We start from the raw sequence: 17,755 nt of genomic DNA, 5'->3' as shown, positions 1-17,755 counted from the left end.
ATAGACAAGGTGTTAACGGTGGGGATTTTTTTTTAACAAATAATGAATGGCTAAGAACCCTAACCGCTAGACCGCCTTCTGTACCAAACAAGTTGTATGATGCTCCTATTGCAAAAGCAAACTGAGGTTAAAGATGAGCCCAAGCAGTCTTGATGTTTGTCTCTCTTTAGCTTTTCTTCAGCTGAGGAGTAATTGCCCTTCTCTCCTGACAGCTCGGTAAAGTTCAGCAGCCAGGATTCCCCCAGGCCACATATTCCCGCAATCGTTGCTTCTTTTCCTCAGGGGTGTCACCACACGGTTTTTAATAAGCATGTGGATTTGGACGGGCGAGCAGCTTGTTGGAAGAGAGACCTAGGTGAGCAAGCAAGGCTTAATTTCTTCTGATATCTCAACAAATTGAGGTCTGCTGTGCCGGTGAACGTGGCTGTGAACAGGTCCTATTCCCTGCTTTACAGATGGTTTGATACTCATTAAGGGGTCAATCAATACGACATGTTCTCTGCAAATAAAAACTCTAAAGGGTGTGGGGCTGTAATGCCCCACAGTGAACTCTGGATTGAAAGCTTCTCCTCGGATATATTTGGGTAGACAGTGGATGACAGAACAGAGTCAATGGGAAACTAGACCTACTAAGAAGTTTTGGTATTGATCAAGAAACAGTGTGGTACATTTAGACTTGAAGGCTAAAGGTCAAAAAAATCTCACCTGCTGCTGTGCTGTTGTATCCTTTGAGCAAGGCTCTAAACCTCAAATGCTGCACCTTCATCGACCCCTAGTTGTTACAGTCTGAGTTTCACTAGTTAACTGTCCCTTGACCAAGGAGATGAATAAATGATGTAAATATGCTTTAAAGAGGCCTCTCTGGAATCTGGGGCACGTCCCACAGCCAATCAGTGTGTGATTATTGGCATGCTGTAAGAATGACAAAGGACCCCAGCTTCAACAGCTGTCCACCATTGCTTGTCTCAGCCCCGTTCTCAGTGGACCCAATCAAAATGTATTAAGACCATTTTTATTGACTGGCCAGCTGTAGCTCATTAGCTGGCTGTTGTGTGAATGGAGCGTTTCCTTGATTGAATGCGAACTGGGGTGGAAATGAAGCCCCAGCACGACGCGGAGGTCTTGATGGAACTTGTCTGCTCTCGTGTGAATGTACCACCATAGAGCAGTCCCTAATTCTTCCCCACAGGCAATGAAAAAGAGTAGCCTATATAGCGTGTTCTCTTCTACGCCTGTCATTTTCAGGGTGATGGATCAGACGCACAAAAGCTGTAAATCCTCTGCCTGCCCCACCAGGGCTGACTCTCTGCAAGCCCCAGGCCATGGTGTTTGGGAGACTCAGGGAAGCGAGGCTAATGGGGGTGTCTGGAAGACATAACCCCCTCCCTGATCCAAGAAGGACTGCAGAGAGGCGGAGGCCTGGAAGAGCAAGTGACGGTACTGATGGCAAAGAGCACTGAGGGGCGAAGTTGGCATAGGGGGACTCAGAGAGAGGAGGTAGAGTAGGAGATTTGCAGTGACAGTTTCGAGAGTCACTTTAGGTGTATTTTAAACAGTCAAACAGGCTCCCCGATGCCTGGAGGAAACATGGTTATGCCCAGCATCTTTGTATTTCTTCCTGAGGGTCTGCCAGTTCCACATCTTTTTGTGCAACCAGAAGCCTTTGAAGTTTTCTTCTGATAACATTAGTAAGTGTCATTCCTGGTCAGTGCTCCAGGGAGCCCTTTAAATGGTGCACCAGTCTGTCTGTCCATTATCCAATGGAGGGTCACAGTGGTTCAAAATCTATCCTGAAAGCGCAGTACATGAAGCAGGGTACACCCTGGAGGGGATGCCAGTCCATCACAGGGTAGACATACACACACATATTCTGACGCACAATGCAGACACTACAGCCATTGTAAAGTCAGTAACCTTTGGACTGTGGGAGGAAACTCATACAAACGCGGGGAGAACATACAAAGTCCAAAGAGTGAGCTGGATTCAAACCCACATCTGAACCCACATATGAAAGGCTCCAACTACCTTCTGTTTAACTGGGAGAAAGGCACTGTGGCTACATGTAAAATGAATTTAAGTAAATATCTGGAAAAAGTGCAAAAAAACATTAATCTTGTCTGTGACAAGGAATTTAAAAAATCTGCAACAGTAATGATAATGGTCAGAACAAGGAAGACAGTGTGGGATTGCTGCCTTGCTCCACTGAGTCATAATGTGCTTCAAAGTGTATTACGAAGGGCTTGACGGAGCGGGAATTTCTGGGTGCGATTGGTGCTTTCAGAAGAAGCCGGACAGGAATGGGCACAGTGTACTTTTTAAATGATTACCCACCCTCCCCCAAATCCAAACACTCGTGCACATACACAATCTGTCACCTTTTCTTCCACCTGCTGTGAGGAAACGATGGAGGGCTGTCAGATAATTAAGCAGGATTATGCAGAACCCAGGAATTAGCTCATTCATTTATCTGTGGTTTCTGACTCGCTGAACTGGAGAGAACGGGAAGGAAGATTTTCTTTCTTAGGCAGAGAAGAGGTAAAGTCTTCAGGCTTTGTAAAACACCACAGGTTGTGCTGGAGAGACATTGTGTTAATTTCATTATTTCATTACTTAATATTAACTAACCCTTTTCTGCAGCAGGTAGTGGCACAGTCAGGGCTGTTGCTGCCTTGTGATCAAAGGACTCTGATTGAATACATGGATTAAATAAACAAGCTTTGTATAGAAACCCAACATTGTCACACTGGAGAAAGGTATAATAAAATAGATAAAAATTTAAGAAATTTAAAAGGATTGAAAATGTACAGTTTTGTCTCTACACTGGGTCCTGAACTCAGGACCAGAAGTCTGCAATTTGATTTGTTTGTAAATTCTAAACAAAAGGTTAATGATATAAACTTCCCATCAAAACCATAAATGAGCTTTAATGAATTAAAAACTTGTTAAAACTCAGCTTTCATCACGCAATTATTCAGTGCAGGCTTTCTGTGTTCTAGAGTCCATCCTGGAAACATGCGCCATCAGGCAACAAATAGCTCAGGCAGGATGCCAGTTCATTGCAAGGTTTTCATTTTATAGTCTTCTAACTTGACACACCAGTAAAATTACTTGTCAACTGAAAATTAAAAAAAAAATACATCTGTACAACCATCTCGCCAGCGTTCATTGCTGAATTATGCATGACATAAGCACATGCAACATTGAGTAGCATTTCGACACTTTAACACACATTTTTGCAAACGGCTTGTCCTGTTCAGGGTTGCAGCGTCAAGAGACTGCACTGGGTGCAAAAACACGCTGTCCTTGCTCTGCAACAAAGACGTTTTTGAAAATACATTTGTTCATTTAGCTGACAGTTTTCTTCAAAGCAACTTACAATCTTAAGGTTACAATTATTTACCCATTTATACAGCTAGGTAATTTTTTTTACTGGAGCAATTTAAAGTAAGTACTTTACTTAGGGGGGGGCACGGTGGTGCAGTGGGTTGGACTGGGTCCTGCTCTCTGGTGGGTCTAGGGTTCAAGTCCTGCTTGGGGTGCCTTGTGACAAACTGACGTCCTGTCCTGGGTGTGTCCCCTCCTCCTCCAGCCCCCCACCCTGTGCTGCCGGGCTAGGCCCCGGCCCCCCGCGACCCCGTATGGGGCAAGCGGTTCCAACTTTACTTAAGGGTACTACCACCGGCAGTGGAATCGAAACTGCGACCTTTGGGTCCAAAGGCAGTAGCATGTCCATGTTCATTTAGCTGATGCTTTTCTCCAAAGGAACTTAAAATGTTTATGTACAATGATTTACCCATTAATATAACTGGTCAGTTTTTACTAGTGCAATTCACAGTTTAGTACCTTACTCATTTATACTACGGCAGAAAATAGGATTCAAAACTGGAACCTCCGGCACTGCTAGCTGACATGCCCTAATAATGTGAGGGATCAAATTAAAATACACTGGAAATGTTTGTATGGTTGAAATGTGTAATTCAAATGTTCATAAAGTGAGAGCCAAGTCGATTGTATTCATTTCTGGGCTCATCTGGAGCCGCTGTGGGTCAAAGTACAGATCAGACGGTGGCAGTTCAGGGTTCAGGCATTGCAAGAAGAGGAAGGTGACCATCCAGAGTCTGGCTTCCGTGGCGCTGTGGCCTGAGGGATGAGGTGGTATTAGCGTCATGAAGTCTTTGTTTATCGACAGTAGACATCCAGCTGGTGTGAGGACGTAGGCCTTTGAGCAACTCCAGCTGCATGCCCTGCTCCAAGGTGGGGAAGGAGCCAGCTGGCATGAGAAACTTGTAGAGGCACTGCAGATCCCTCACCTTGGGGCCTCTGCTCCTCTGCCCACCATCCCTTCCATTACCTTCCTGTCTCATCCTAAAAATAGTCCTGGGCCCCGCGTCCCACCGCCATCTGTGTAGCCCGGCCAGGTCCTTCGGGAATGTGGTGAGTGTCCACACCATTGCCTAGCTCATCAGTGACCAGAGGCCAGCAAGCAGGGGGTGGGTTTGGGGGGGCAGGCTGCTTGTTACATTTTTAGCACAAGGGCTCTTGGATGCCAGTCTGTCTAAACGATCCCAGAGCTCATCAGCTGGCTCCCTCTAAATAACGATTTGCTCGTTTTGAGCCAGCAGGAGAGAGCGGTGCATGTGCAGGCGCAGTGTGTCATGGTGGGCTGCAGCAATCACACACAACTCGCTCTATACAATTCATCCCCCACAGCTCTCGATATGTGGTGCCACCCTTGGTTTAAAAGCTGCGGAAGCCAGGCAGTCTTAACATACGAGCCAGAAGACACTAGTATATGTAAAACGGGCCATGCGATACCAGGATGACTAACCCAGTCTTATTATTTTGTTACTTGAAAGAAGCTTTTGTTCTAAAAAATTATTTTATCATTTGACTGATTATTTCCAGCAGCCAATAATATTGTGGTTAGAGCTGTCACCTCGCACTTAAAGGGCTCGGGTTCGAATCCCTGCTTCTGCTGTAGCACCCTTGTTGATGGTGCTTACCCAGAACTGACACAGCAAAGATTACCCTGCTGTATAAATGGGTAAGTCAGTGTTAGTGGCTTAATGTGGAAACCTCACCTTGTAAGTGGCTTTGTAGAAAACTGATGAATGACTAAGTAACAGTAAATGATCATTTTCTCATGGGTGCTTCAGGAGAGTCCCTCCTGGGCCTCCACCTCCCACCACACTAACTGCCATCCTATTTAGTGACAAGGTTTTTTCCTCTCATTTCTCTGGCACTTTGATATGTAGGGGTGACAGAATGCCATCCATCTGAAAGCGGGGAGGGACACCTTTTTTTTTCCCCCTGGTTGTCTGCTGTGTCAGTGATAAAGTGCTAATAATGACCGCCCCCACCAACCAGCGATTAAAGGTCAGAAGGTATGCCCAGTGAAAAGACACGGGGCAGGAGATGGGCAGCGGTAAAAATCGCCATTATCGCTGCCTCAGTAAATCATGCTGTCACAGTTGAGTTGCTTCTTATGGGTTGAGAGGGTTGGAAAGTGGTTTGAGAAGCATGGATTTTAGTGGCACTTCCAGAATCATCCGTCAGTGACCGCACCGAGCATGTGGCCCTTTGTACAAATTAACCCGGCTGATTGAGTCAATCCATTAATTTATTAATGACCTTAATGTTGTAAGGAGCTCTTGCTCTCTGTCTTTCGAGACTTCCATGTGCGCAACGCGTTTCGGTTTTGCTACGTTTGCATTATGTGCTATTCCTGTTTCTGTGAACTTTATTGCTTTGCCCTTGCCTTACCTTATGACATAGCGGGGTAAAAGAATTGGGAATTATGGCATGGCCAGCAGTAAGACAATCATGTGTCCAAAACACAGAAGTGGTCTTTAAACAGCTATCGATTCCCTTTCCAAACAGGCTTAGCGGTTGCTGTTTTGTTCTCATCTTGTGTGGAAAGGGTTGCTTACGCTGTTGGCCTGTGTCCTGCAGTGGGGAAGAGGATACACATTAATTATTATGGTTGTTGTTGTTGGCACTGTTATTTATTAATTAATTTCATCCTTTTCTGCAAAGCTGCTTACATGATGAGGTTACTGTATATGCCAGGACCAGACTGATGCATACCCATGGGCTTCAGAGGTCACTGAAAGAAGTTAAACTTGGAGTAAAGAGGGAGGTGGAAGAACTGAGGGAGAAGGATGGTGGAGCTGTTCTTTGCTGAGGTTAGACACAGAGAGTCATTTTGTTGTACTCTTTCATCAAATTCCATATGCCAAGGCATGTCGCAGTGCACTAAAATACTGTGATTACACTGATTTACCCATTTACACAGCTTGGTCTTGGTTTTTACTGTACACTATTCAGCGTAAGTAGTACTTCAGAGCAGGAGATGGGAGTCAAACCTGGGTTGAGTTGCAGTCAGATGACCAGCTCGTGATGGAGATCAGTCCAGTCTGCCACTACTCTGTATGAGATGTAATGCTTTAAAAACTATATTTCCTTTCCGGTTGCTGACAATAATACCCATTTGTTTTGTCTTATTGTTTTGACCTTGATGGGAGACAACTGAAGGCCCTGTGTGAACCAAAATGCCGCCATCTGTTTTTGACAGTGTGCGGCCAGGCACAATGAGACAGAACTTGTGTTTTTCACAATGCAGGAACAAAGCACGAGATTAGACAAGACAAGAGGTGTTAGAATGATGAGAAACAAAATGTGACAGCTACTTTTTGTGTGTGTGTGTGTGTTGGGACAGCATTCAGGGTAGGCAGAATATGCATGTCAAAAGTGCTGGAGTATTTTAGGCTGCCTGGATGGCTAGGGTAAGGTATATTTTTGGGAGTGCTCCGCTATCAGCCTTAAAGTCGAGTGGATTTATAGGAAAGAAGGACTCTGGATGACATGAGGAGGCGGTTCGGAGATGACGCTGGGAGCCTAAAGGAACGTTCTGCACAAGCAAAAAAGCTGAACTGTGATTTATTAACCCCCCCATCCAGTTGAGAGCCAATTCCCAACTAATCCCTAACGCCCCATAACACCCTCCAACTAGAAGCTGTTTCTGTTTATAACTGTTCAAAAGATTTCTAAACAAACATTTAATAGAGGGCACGATTAGCATCCTGTTTGGAATGTTAATCCTGTCAGAAAATAAATACCCAAACAGAAGTCATCACTATTTCTCTTTTAATTGGCTTCCTGGAACTCCACGAGGCCATCTCGGCAGACGCACGCCTCCGGGATCCAATCGATCTAATGAAAGGTTCAGCGGACAGTTACTTGACACACGTGGCCTTGATGAGCGACATCATATGTCAAGCAGGAAGTGATGTTCCTTTCTCTGGGTTCAACATAATTTGCTTTTATTCAAATATCGATGATCCCCCCTCATTCATTTGCTCCAATCCTCTTGATGACTCAAACTTCCCGTGTTTCATCTTACGTTGGTGTTTCATTCTTCAGTCAATAATTCAAATCAGTCAATCAGTTTTTTTCAAAAGACAGTCGTGCAGCGCTGTACAACTGCTTTTCCATGGTGAATCAAGAAACAGAAAAACAGCAGTCTGATAAATAGCTGAAAATCCCTGCCCTAAGCCTGAGCATTTTCTAAGCAAGGAAAGTACTGGTTTTCAGCTCTTCGCTGCGTCTTGCGGCTATGAAACACAGACGAGAAATTAGACCACGACTGTAATATTCCATATGATGATGAGAAAAGTCTTTTGACATTTGTATACCTTGAATTGCACATCACTTTGGAGAAAAGTGCCTCCTTAAATTAATAAAATGTAAATGTAATGAACATCCAATTTTGAGTGGAGTGATCTGCCAGGGAAAAAAATCCATACAAGAATTTTATTGTCAAACCTCAAAAGATTTTGTTATTTAAATGGAATATTATCTGATGTTAATACATTGTAGGGCTCTAAAAACTCTATTCTAAAATCTTTTTAATTAAGATGAAATAGGCTACAGTTTAACATTAGTGAATCTCTTCTTTTTGATTTTGGCTTAGGAATAAGAAGCAGAACTACTTCCTTGTCCATCCTGCCCATTTCTGGGTCTGTGGACTAAAGCGGGGGTGTGTGAAGCACTTGCCAGACGCTTATTTAACATCCTGCATTTCTCTGCCAGAACTCCAGATTATGATTTTTTTTTTTCTTGAGACTCGGAGATAAAGTAGAGGACCATTTTCACAAACGTTTTTCTTGGGTTGCAGAAGTCTGGGGCCATGGCCAAAGACAAATCACTAAGCGTGAAATCTGGGTTTAAGGGCACAATTTAAGCAAACAGGCTTAATTACAATTTAGTAACAGACATAATGTGTAGAAAATAATAGTAGAAAAAGTAATAATAGAGATAATAGACATATAGCCTGAGCGAGCAGCTGTTCATTTGACAGCAGTTTAAATACCGGAGGGTGAAGAGCTTGGAATACAGTTGTAAAAATGAGCGCATCTCTAAGGGTGAAGGGCAACAAGATGTTAGCGATTTTCAAAGGGTAACATGGGCTCTGAGTGGTCAAATCCATGGATAGGCACATCAGCAGGATATAGGTTTTCTGCCTGTTGTGTGTAGAAGCTGAGACGGAACGCACAGGAAGAGCACTGTTTCCCAGTTTTGCAGAAAAGGTTTGTGAAGGCAAGAGCTAGTCCAAGCGCTCTTTGTAGCAACTGATGCATCGGGTTCCTGTCCTGAAATGACAGTCTCAATGCACTCTGGGGCAAAGAAGTGCAAACTGGGAATGAGGTCCTATGTTGTCGAACACTCAAGGGCGCGGCTATGGAAGCCTGGGGAGAAAGCAGCTTGGCTAATAAGGGACTGTGGGTGAGGAATCTAACACGGAACCCCAGACTTCTTGCTGCTATGCGCCCCATGCATTCAAAATGTGTTTGCAGGCCTTCGTCCCTTTCTTGCCATGATTTATACAGAATTCAGCCTTTTACTGCCACTGTGCCAGAAAAAAGCTAATTTAACTGTATCATAAATTGACAGTGTGATCAAATGGCAAAACAACCTGAGGAGCAATGCGTTAAGTGCATTAACTGAAAGCTTCTTACACTAAGCCATCTTGGTGAATGAAGTTTGTTATTAGCATTTTAAAGCATTTTTTGTAGAAGTTGCTAGGTATGTGGGTGTTTTATCTTTCAGACATTGACTAAAAGCCTTCATCATGTGGCCTGGCAAAAGGGTTATGAGTCTCAGATCTTACTTTTCTAACCCAGCTGACTTTGCCAGCTTCTGGAACAAAGCACATAGACCACCGACAAATGTAAATGAGTCAAGAGACTCCCACCATACAGTACCACTACAAAGTGTGTGAATATGCACAGGCAACCTTGGCAGCAATGGTAGTGGAGCAACTAGACAGAGGAGTGATGCCAACGAAAGTGTACAACATCTATGGGAAGTGCTACAGGAGGGCTGGGAAAGCATGACAACCAATATCCTGCTGAAAGTTGTTAACCATCTTAGTCATGAAAAACTAATCCCAGCAACTGTACTCACACCTTTGATGGTACTGTATATCTAGCTGACTATGTTAAGGTCTTCAAGTGTGACGTACAAACTAGCTGCAGGTGTGTACTGTGGAAGATGTACATGATGCAGTTAAATTGTTAGGAAGGAACAGATGCAGGGGTGGGACAAAGTCGCAGCATAGCCCCTCCCGTCCATTCCACCTTCCACCAGCAATGTGTATTGATCCTCTAAAGAGAGGGAAGCTTCGAGGAGGCAGGACTGCACTGTAATCAGAAAAGCACTCAATTAATTTCCCCCACATTCCCTACAGGTTTGTTGGGTACAGGCTCGTGGGAAGATGAATTGCTCTCCCCAGATGGATCTACGGTCTGCTGCCCATTCATCCATATGCAGAACAGCGAGGAGCTCAAAGTCCATTCGCAATATGGACTTTGTGGTTGCTGGCATCGTCAATTTGACAGAGTTGCGCATACCTCCTTGCACGCAAGGGACATTAAAGTTATAAAAGTATGTGATTCTGGGATTCTGCTTCTGCATATGAACGCAGATGTCACAATATCGAAATAACTTTAATGCAAAAAGAATACGCTTCACTGATAGGTTCATGTGTCAAGCAGCAATTCACTGAGACAGCTAGCAACTGCCTGGGTTGCAGGAAACTGATTTTATAGGCCAGACAGACTTGTAAACATAAAACTGGCAGCTTAGAACTGGAGAGAAAAAACATTTGACTGTAAAAAAAAATGCTTTGACATTAGAAAGCGTTTTTACTGGTGTGTTTTCTCCATGGTTGAAGACATTCATATTTTTTAAATAAATTAAAAGTTGAACAAAAATAATTCTGTCTCTCTGCAGCAGATTACCTAATCTTAGAAAAGTGCTTAACAATGAAGCTGAAAATTTTCTAAACATTTCTGAGGGTGATGTTTTGGAGTAGAATGTGTCGGGCAACAGCAAAAGTTTGCTCTTAGGTAAAATAAGTAATGCAGCTTCGCGTTTAACAGACTAAATTCATTCCAGTTTTAGGCACAATCGCAAATATGTTTCTCAGCATTATAGATATTGCTTGACAAGTTAGTTATATGAGGAAAGGGAAAGACAATCTTCCGTTGAGAAAGATACTTCAAGATCACTTGTCAGCTACATTAATAACTTCACCTGCAAAAATGATTTACGCCAAGCTCACAAAATATCAGAGAAGGGTTTTGGAAACACTGAAATAGAAGATGTTGAAAGGTTCAAATATAGTTTTAAAAAATCTCAAAAGCTATCAGACCTATATTTAATGTATACCAGGCTTTTTGATGGCCAGCATTAAAGCAAGATATTTGAAGTATCGTTAACATTTAAAAAAATAAGTGTATTAGTTTTTAGGTTTGCTGAAAAAAAGATCAATTAAATGGCCAGTCAAGCTAATTGGTGTAGCTTGAAAGTCCCTGTTAAAGGCAGTTGATTTGGAAATAACTGAACTAATCTACAAAAATCTTGACAAAGACCTACAGGAAACTTGCATGAAAAAGTCTACTTGGTTTCTTGAACATGTTACAGAGCAAAATGTGAAAGGCCACACATGATCTCTATAAAAGCAACTGGCACATTGTCTTTCTGATCTGTGATATGTGTGCGTTTGTGCGGGAACTAGCTGGGTTAGACTGACGGGGTTTGTAAGTGTTTAGTGTGATGCGTTTCGGATTGCCAGTCACGCCATTGGTTTTCATGGCTTTTTTTTGTACCTTTTTCCAGCCTCGTCTGGTGTACGAGGTGCCGAGGGAACTGCAATGGGAAACAGGACCATTCGAGTGTGCAGAAAGTTGGCAGTTACTGAATGAACTAGCATCTTCTGTGACAAATTTGCTGACGAGGGGACAAATAAAAGAACCCCCACCCCCATCCCCAAGAGATAGGGACTTGTGAGAACCCATTTGCTACCTGAGATTAAGCCTTTGAACTCTTGACAGGTTCATCTATTTATATTTTATCTTATATAAGGCTTTGATGGACTGGTATCTTGTCCAGGGTGTACCCTGCCTCATACTCTTATGTTTTGGGGACAGGTTCTGGATCACCATGTCCCTGAATTGGACAAAGCTATTGACAATTGACAGACGGACGGACAAATAGACATTATATAAGTTTCATGCTGGATTCATGCATACTGTGTTTGTTCAGGTTGGCAGGAAAGATAGTCATATGAAATCTCTCATGGTTAAGTGTAATTAATTGCAGATTGTAATGTATATAGCTTTTCTAATATAGTTTATTCTGGTAAATGACTCTGCAGTATCTAACTAACTACAGTAAAAGAAAATACATTTTGGAATGAACTTTTGACTGTTCAGTGTCAATAGGTTATTCTACCAAAATTTGATGAGAATAATCCTGAAAGTAAAATGGCAAATTGTGGTTTGTTTTATTGCAAAAAGCACAAATTGATTGATTTATACTGATGGAAAAAGTGCACAATCATGCAGGTGAGTTTGGAGAGTCTCATCTGTTCATCCATGAATGAAATGTCGCTCTGGATGTTGTTGGGAATTGTAAATATCTGGTCACAAGGCAAAGCACTCAGTAATGAAGGGGAGAGATGACATGGGACTGACTCACAAGGGAGGGAGTAGGTACTGTAGTGGTTAGTGTTGCCGTCTTTTATTTAAATTTGCATGTATTCATTTAACAGACACTTTTCTCCAAAGCGACGTACATCTTATAGAAAATACAATTTGTGCATTACATTAGGAGAAAGAGACATAGCTGCGGATTTGTGATTCTTCAGTACAGTGTTTCCTTCCTTCACTATATGCACCAACAGTCATCACACAAGTAGCTGCATAAAACTTTACCAGAATATCCCAGATTCCTAATCACCTTCCTAGTAGTTTTTTTTTTTTTTTTAGAGACACATGTAAACATTTATGTTACATTGCAGAGTAGCTGTGTAAAGGATTGATCTGAGCACGATCATGAACATTCATACCTTACATGGGCCTTGGGTGGCGCAGTGAGTAGTGCTGCTGTATCACATTGCCTGGGTGGGTTCAATTCCCGCTCAGTCTGTGTTGAGTTTGTATGTTCTCCCTGTGTCTGCATGGGTTTCCTCTAGGTGCTCTGGTTTCCTCCCACAGTTCAAAGACATGCTGTTCAGGTTCCCCCATAGTGTGAATGACATAGAGAGAGTGTGTTCCACTGCTCTATGGATGAGTGACCCATTGTAAGTAGTGTATCTAGCAGTGCAAGTCACCTGATTGACTTCGGGAAACAGGATATGGTTCATGCACCCATCTACATAGGAGGGGACATTGTAGAGAGGGTCAACAGCTTCAGATTCCTAGGGGTCACCCTCACTGTCAAACTCACATGGAATGAGCACACAGCATCAACCATCAAAAAGGCCCATCAGCGTCTCCACTTCCTCAGGCGTCTGAAGAAAGCCAGGATGTCCACTACAGTCCTCACCACTTTCTACAGGTGTCCTGTGGAGTCCGTCCTCACAGGATGTATTACATCCTGGGGTGGCAGCTGCTCCATACAGGACAAGAAAGCCCTGCAGAGGGTGGTCAAAACAGCTCAGGGAATCATCGGCACACGACTACCAGCGGTCCAGGACACCTACACCTCATGCTGCCTCAGAAAGACGATGTCCATCATGAAAGATGACAGTCACCCCGCACGGGCACTTTTCTCTTCTCTGCCGTGTGCAAAGCGGCTCAGGTCTATTCGAACCCGCACTGCTAGGTACAGGAACAGCTTTTACCCCAGTGATGTAAGAGTATACAACACTCACCAATGTGCCACCTTTAGTAAATAGTTGGACTGCTCCTCTCAAACACATTGCTTATCATTCGCATTCTCACTCTCACGTTCTGAGTTCTCTTGCTGTCTATTGGCATTATTGTTATTACTGTTAGTTATTTATCGCTATCGTTATTTCTATTGCATTACGCACTGTCACTGTCATTGTTTTGTTCTGTGAAGAATTTGTATTGTCTCTGTCTTGTCCATAGTCTGTGGAGAAGCATTCAAGAAGAATTTAATGATACTTGTACATGGAACTTGTACCTATGACAATGAACTTGAAACTTGAACTTGAATAAAGTGTGTGGGCTAGTAACAGTACATAGTATCCATTGTAAGCTGCTTTGGAGAAAAGTGTCTGCTACGTGAATAAATGTACATGAACTAAAGAGATCATGGGCAAAGTGAATCCAGAAGAGATGAGGTTTAAGACCCTTTTTAAATGTGGACAGAGATTCAATAGTTCTGAGGGAGAGGGGGAGGTCATTCCACCACAACGGAGCCAGAGCCGAGACCCTCCGTGCTTTACCTTTCGTGCATGAGATTACCCAGCGGGCAGATGTGGAAGAGCATAGCGGTCTGGTTGGGGTCTCCTACTGATGCATTTGTAGGCCATAACCAGGGTCTTAAATTTGATCCGGGTGGCTAGGGGAAGCCAGCGCAGAGAAACAAGTGGTGGAGATACATGCGAACGCTTCGGCAAGTCAAACACGACTCGGGCAACAGCATTCTGTATCTTGCACTCCAAGGTTTGAATCCCCTTGAGCAAGGTACTTATCCTAAATATTTCTCTAGAACCAATTACCCAGCTCTATAAATGAGTAAATCATTGAAGGTGATTTTCGAGAAATGCATTGACTAGATAAATATAAATGAAAGGTAAAGACCGTGGGATGTGTGATGCACCTCCCTCATGAGAGTAACCAGACCAGGATGACTTGACAGGATACTTTGGTTTTTTTTCCTGAAAAGCAAAATGCCTCTTGACCCAAGAAAGGATAACCAAGATCAAGGTAGTGCAGAATGCACATTTTGAAAAGATCAGACTGAATTTTTTGCAAGATCGTGGCTGCTTATGAAATATACATAGCCGCAAGCTCAGTTTTGACCTGTACATAGCAAGTGGCCAGATTTTCACTGATGTGGGATGCTGTGACATTGACGTATCGGCCTCATTATCATTTAGGTGCTCTAACACTGTCTTCCTTAAACTTCTCTTCAAAGAGTGGAAGTATCAGTTTCGCAGTCAAAATATACTTTTCTGACAGGATCATTTATTTCTCTTATCCGGAGTGATGTTCCATAACTTAAAAATTTACATATTTTGCATTTTTACTAAAGCGGTTCTGACGTTAGTGAAGTATCTCGCCAAAGGATACATCAGCAGAGACTCACCTGGAATTTAAACCCACGACTTCCTACTTTCACATTCAGCCGTAGTGCTCCCACTGTCCCGTGTAGCAAAGTGAAAACCCGTTTACCTTCCACGCAGGTGCTTTTAGTGGCAACAAGCTGCGCCGCATTGTCTCAGCACTGTTTTGCACAGTTGTCCGATATGGGACGCGCTGTTCATGCTGTTTGTCTTTCCTTACACGCCGTGCATGTGTGTTACATAAGTAGGGAGGGCTTCCTTCACAAAATCCAAAGGAATGCAAATGCCCGGTTCTGAAGAGGAACCCCGGGGGATGTTCACGCTGTACTATCGTAGGCTGCCTCTGATCAGAGAATGCAGCCACCCGGATTACACCCCATTACGCTCTTGTAATTGGTCCCTATCATTATGGTGATTTAAGTGAACAAACGTCGATGTCTGTTCATGTGTGGCTTGTCTCCGTACCGCATTTATTTGTTTTCTCCCGTTGCTGTTTAGTTCTCCCAAATTGAATAAAACAGACTGAATGTGTGGCTTTGCAGGGGCATATGGGACTTAATTTTTGCGGTCCCAACTCCAATTTCCTTGTCGCATTACTTTGCCAGACACAATGGGATCTGCCCAACAGCACCTTTGTACATGTTGGGGAGGTTGCTCCATTCTTGAACCCTTCTTATGATTGGGCTGTGCACAGTCCTTCTCTGATGATGGCAAATTGGCCATTCCATGTGGCACCAAAATGTGTCATGTACACCCACACGCACGTACCTTCACCTCTAATATGCCCCCACTACCTCTAACATTTGCCCTCTCCAACCCAGCCAGTTCATCACTCGGATGAACCGAATAATTCCCTCACTGGGGATGCTGGACCGCCTTGGGCTGATTGCCAGGGCAACACAGAAAGAACAATGGCTCCTGATTGAGGAGCAGGCAGGTAATTGACCATTGTGGAATGAGGGGAATACTGAAAAAAGGGAGGGAGGGAGGGAGGGAGGACCTGCTTTGGTAGTGAGGTGGCAGTCCTTCCTGAGTAGTCCCTCACTAAAGCAGAAAACACAGTGCGTCACTTTGTTATTCACCTGTTCAGCCCATGCTTTTTACCCAAGAGCTTCGCAGTCAGGGTTTATGTGGAAACAGTCCTCATTAAGGGTCCTGCTTAGTTTTACAGAAAGTTTTCCCAAGGAGATTCCGAAAGACTCCCTGCTGGATACTGGAACGGACTCCCTACTGGTTACAGACTTGGGTTGTTAACTGCAACTCCATCCACAATCAGCTTGAAGCCCACTGAATTTCAGTGCCTCCCCACCATCTCTCGCACTGTGCCCGCTTTGATGAAATTGGTTAATAGTTCGGGTCCCATTGTGACGAACCTGTGGGTCTTGCGGTGGTCAGGGCTCTGGTTTACCTCTTCTCATTACCGCTTTCTACCACAGAACCAACAAGGTGTATGCGGCTCTTGTGCTTGGTGGGAAGAACACCGCACGCAACACGCAAAGTTTCGATGGAACCAGCACTTTATTGCTGGAGTCCAGACTCTTCCATGCAGCTAGCTCACATACCCACGCTCTCTGCCATCTTGTCCCTTCTCCTTCCTGCTCATACGTACTCAACATTGTCTCACTGTGCCCTTCCCACACTCGATAATCCCGCCTTTTGCACCATTGCACAGCACTCTTTGGGATGGTCTCCCTGGGTTAGCACCATCAACATGACTACCACTGCACTCCCTCATTCAGTGTGAGGAATGGCTCATTTGGGTAGGCTTTCAATAAGTGGTTCAACAGGAGCCCTTTGGCAGCTCATAACGGCTACATGGAAAAAATCTGGAAAAGCTCATTCATCAAATCATGTGATGTGTGGACAAGGGCCTGCAACCCCTGGGCTATGAGTGCAATTCTTTAACCAGCTATTCCTAACTGACCTTACAGGAGTGTAGGTCAGGTCTGCTCTGTGCTAGTCCGCTTGTGACATGGTAACACCAGTTGTCCATGGAAGCGTGTCCTCAACAGCAGGGTTGTGTCACAACTGCATGCTGCAACCACGTCTACCACGTAACCTGAGACCTGCCACGTGAGCGCTTTCATGTAAGGGTGTCTGGCTGTTCACACTGAGCTCTGTGCGTGTGTGTGTGAAAGAGAGGGTGTGCCATTTGAGTGTAGAAGACTATGTATGAATTGCGAAATATTGTGCATATCATTTGGTGTGTCTGTTTCTGCCCCCAATCCACCTTCCTCCTCTTTCTCTCTTCTGTCCATCTCTCTGTCCGGCATCCTTTCCTCTTGCCAGGTGCTCAAAGGGAGCAAAAAGCTCTCCCTCTCGGTACGGTCCGTAGGGCGGATCCCCGGCGGCTACGTCACCAATCATGTGTACACGTGGGTGGATCCTCAAGGGCGCAGCGTGTCCCCACCCCCTGACCTCCCAGAGCACCGCAGCTCTACCATGCGCCGCACTGATACCCAGCGCCGCAGCCACCTGCACCTGCTGCAGGAGGGTGACGAGAAGAAGGTGGGTGCCTTACTGCCCGAACTCTCTTTGTGCCACTGTGCAAATGCAGTGAGAGGCCTTTTACTGAATAATGAGGGGCTGCCCTCAGACCCAAGCTGTTTTGATGTCTGATATCTTTAGACTGGGACACAGAATATTATGAACAAAATTAGGAATTGAGAATACAGTATTACATAAGATTATAAAAGATTTGTTTCGGTTCCTCTGTCTCTTCTAGACCATTTCACTCTCTGGAATTAGAGAGCTCTTCTTAGCAAACAGGAGGTATAGCGGGTGTGAGGCCATGCATCTCTTCTTTGTCGATTGCCATCTGGCTCAGATGTTCAGTCCTGAACCTTTTGATGCAAACACGTGTAAACATGCAGAAAAAAAACTACAGATGCATTCTGTTAAAATACATATCAGCTAAAATATCACAGGTCGGGGGACTAACTGGTTGGAAGAAGTGCCTCCCTCTACTGAACGACATCTGTTTCTAAAATGAAATCCATCCTCAAGGTCCATGTCTCTGGGCGAGGCTTTCACAGAGCACTGTGACTGCCCTGATCAAGAGCTCCTGCACCATCAGCGATTGGTAGCGGTCGTCCGTGTCATGGACCTCGCGATCGCACGTCTTTTTCCGGGTCGCCAGCTCCCCCGTGTTTG

General features: G+C 44.2%; 1 protein-coding gene across 2 annotated transcripts in view; it reads left to right on the top strand.

Annotated features, from left to right (window-relative positions):
- whrna (whirlin a) overlaps positions 1–17,755 on the top strand; it is a 59,158-nt gene that overhangs the window by 13,381 nt on the left and 28,022 nt on the right. For both annotated transcript variants that reach the window (XM_029253022.1, XM_029253021.1), the window contains exon 2: positions 16,892–17,110. In XM_029253022.1, coding sequence (XP_029108855.1) covers positions 16,892–17,110 — 219 coding nt within the window. The remainder of the gene's footprint in view (positions 1–16,891; positions 17,111–17,755) is intronic.

This window comes from Scleropages formosus, chromosome 6 (genome assembly GCF_900964775.1).
Source record: "Scleropages formosus chromosome 6, fSclFor1.1, whole genome shotgun sequence".
NCBI classification, from domain to species: domain Eukaryota; kingdom Metazoa; phylum Chordata; class Actinopteri; order Osteoglossiformes; family Osteoglossidae; genus Scleropages; species Scleropages formosus.
Note: the sequence above shows the minus strand (reverse complement) of the source record. Positions and strands in the feature narration are given on the sequence as shown.